Consider the following 1743-nt stretch of genomic DNA (forward strand, 5'->3'; position numbering starts at 1 on the left):
CCGCCGCTACTGCCGCGGGAGAGAGGGCGAGAGCGAGCCGGCGCGGGTCCCGGAAGAGAGCGCAGCCGCCGGACGCTCGGCTCCCGTCCCGGTCCAGGCCAGGGTGAGGGGCGCGGCGGGGCGGGGGCGGTGGGGGAGGGGTCCCCGGGACGCCGGGAACAAAGGGAGCGGGGCGGGGGACAGGGTTTCGTCGCGCCGCCCCGGCAGTGCGTTCGCACCTGTTGTACGCGGGCCGGCCGCGCCCAGGCTCCCTCTCCCCACTCAGCACCCCCACCTGCGCGCACGACCGGAGTTGGGTCCCCGAGTGCCTGTGGCGGCGTGCCCGGAGCCTGGGCTTGGGCGTAGCCGGGGGACGGAGGCCCGGGCGGGGGCTGGATCTCGGCAAGGTCAGGGGGCGGTAGCAGGAGGGGGCGGCGCAGGGGTGGGAAGGCGCAGCCTCATCCCCGCGCCCCCGGCGGGCTCCTCCTCCGCAGGGCGCGCGGCGATGTGAGCCATGAGTGCGACGTGGACGCTGTCCCCCGAGCCGCTGCCGCCCTCGACGGGGCCCCCGGTGGGCGCGGGTCTGGACGCGGAGCAGCGCACGGTGTTCGCCTTCGTACTCTGCCTGCTCGTGGTGCTGGTGCTGCTGATGGTGCGCTGCGTGCGCATCCTGCTCGACCCCTACAGCCGCATGCCCGCCTCGTCCTGGACCGACCACAAGGAGGCGCTCGAGCGCGGGCAGTTCGACTACGCGCTGGTCTGAGCCGAGCGGGGCTCCTCTCCGAGGCCCGACCCGACGGGGGCGCCGCCTGGCCGGGATGGCGCTCAGGATCCCACCCCAGATCCTAGCCCGAGGCGGGAGGGCGTTAGAAGTCCAGCTCCTCCCCCTCAGATCCCTCCCATCTTTCCTCCCGGCCTGGCCGGAGCCCCACTTCGTGCCTTTATCCTGCCCCGTCCTTGCTCCATGACACCCGCCCGGCTGGTCCCCGACTGGGAAGAGGACCCCTCCCCCACCCCAAGGCGTATGGGTGGCTCCGCTATTGCCCTGCCGCCGAGCATGAGTGTCTTGTCCATTCCTGGATGCGGGGAACCCCCGGGCCCCCCCCCCCCCCCGTGGTCTGGCCTTCCAAACTCCAACCCCAACCCGACCCCGACTCTCCTTAAGTGTTGAGCTCTCCTGGGCCCGTCTGCCCTGCGCGGCCTGCCCCGGAGACCGACACCGACACCTGTCGGCAACAGCGGCTGCTGTGTCCAGGATGCGCGGCGCCTTTGGTGGGAGGAGAGAGCGGGCAGGTTCTTTCCCGCTGCAGCCCGGGCCGCGGGACAGGTCAGCGCCCCTCCCTCAGTCACCACCTCTGCCACGCATTGGCGCTCCTGCCACTTCCCCCGGCTCCCTTCTGCCACCCCTGCCATGGCCTTTCCCATGCCTTCTCCCTCCTCCCAGCCCCTGAGCCATTGGTGAAAATAAAAGCTATTATTGAGCGCTTACTACATGCCAAGCCGCGGGTGAGTTAGTGCATCCTGCGCATGACCTGTTCCTTCTTCAGGACCCAGAGTGAGGCCTGTTAGCATCCCTGTTCTATAGGTAGGGGACGAAGGTCCAGGCAGCCTGAGTGACCAGCCTGTACTAAGAGCCTGGAATTTGAACCCAGGTCTGACTTCCACCTGCTCTTAATGGCTTCCCCGTGCTGCCAAGGCAACCAGACCGCATTCTGGGGGCAACTGGATCCCACCAGCTCCATGCATAGCCAAGACCCACCCCCC

The 1743-nt window shown here is 69.6% G+C and overlaps 1 protein-coding gene across 1 annotated transcript; it reads left to right on the top strand.

Moving 5' to 3' along the window:
- Window positions 1–6: 6 nt before the first annotated feature.
- CTXN1 (cortexin 1) lies at window positions 7–1478 on the top strand. The gene is made up of 2 exons (XM_029917374.1): window positions 7–103; window positions 474–1478. Exon 2 carries the CDS (start codon window positions 494–496, stop codon window positions 740–742), a length of 249 nt encoding a protein of 82 aa, XP_029773234.1. The 5' UTR covers window positions 7–103; window positions 474–493; the 3' UTR covers window positions 743–1478.
- Window positions 1479–1743: the final 265 nt, after the last annotated feature.

Source organism: Suricata suricatta, chromosome 12, assembly GCF_006229205.1.
Source record: "Suricata suricatta isolate VVHF042 chromosome 12, meerkat_22Aug2017_6uvM2_HiC, whole genome shotgun sequence".
NCBI classification, from domain to species: Eukaryota; Metazoa; Chordata; class Mammalia; order Carnivora; family Herpestidae; genus Suricata; species Suricata suricatta.

Bases quoted from the DNA above. Each gene is read 5' to 3' on its own strand.
- CTXN1 (XM_029917374.1), top strand. From the start codon at position 494: ATGAGTGCGACGTGGACGCTGTCCCCCGAGCCGCTGCCGCCCTCGACG.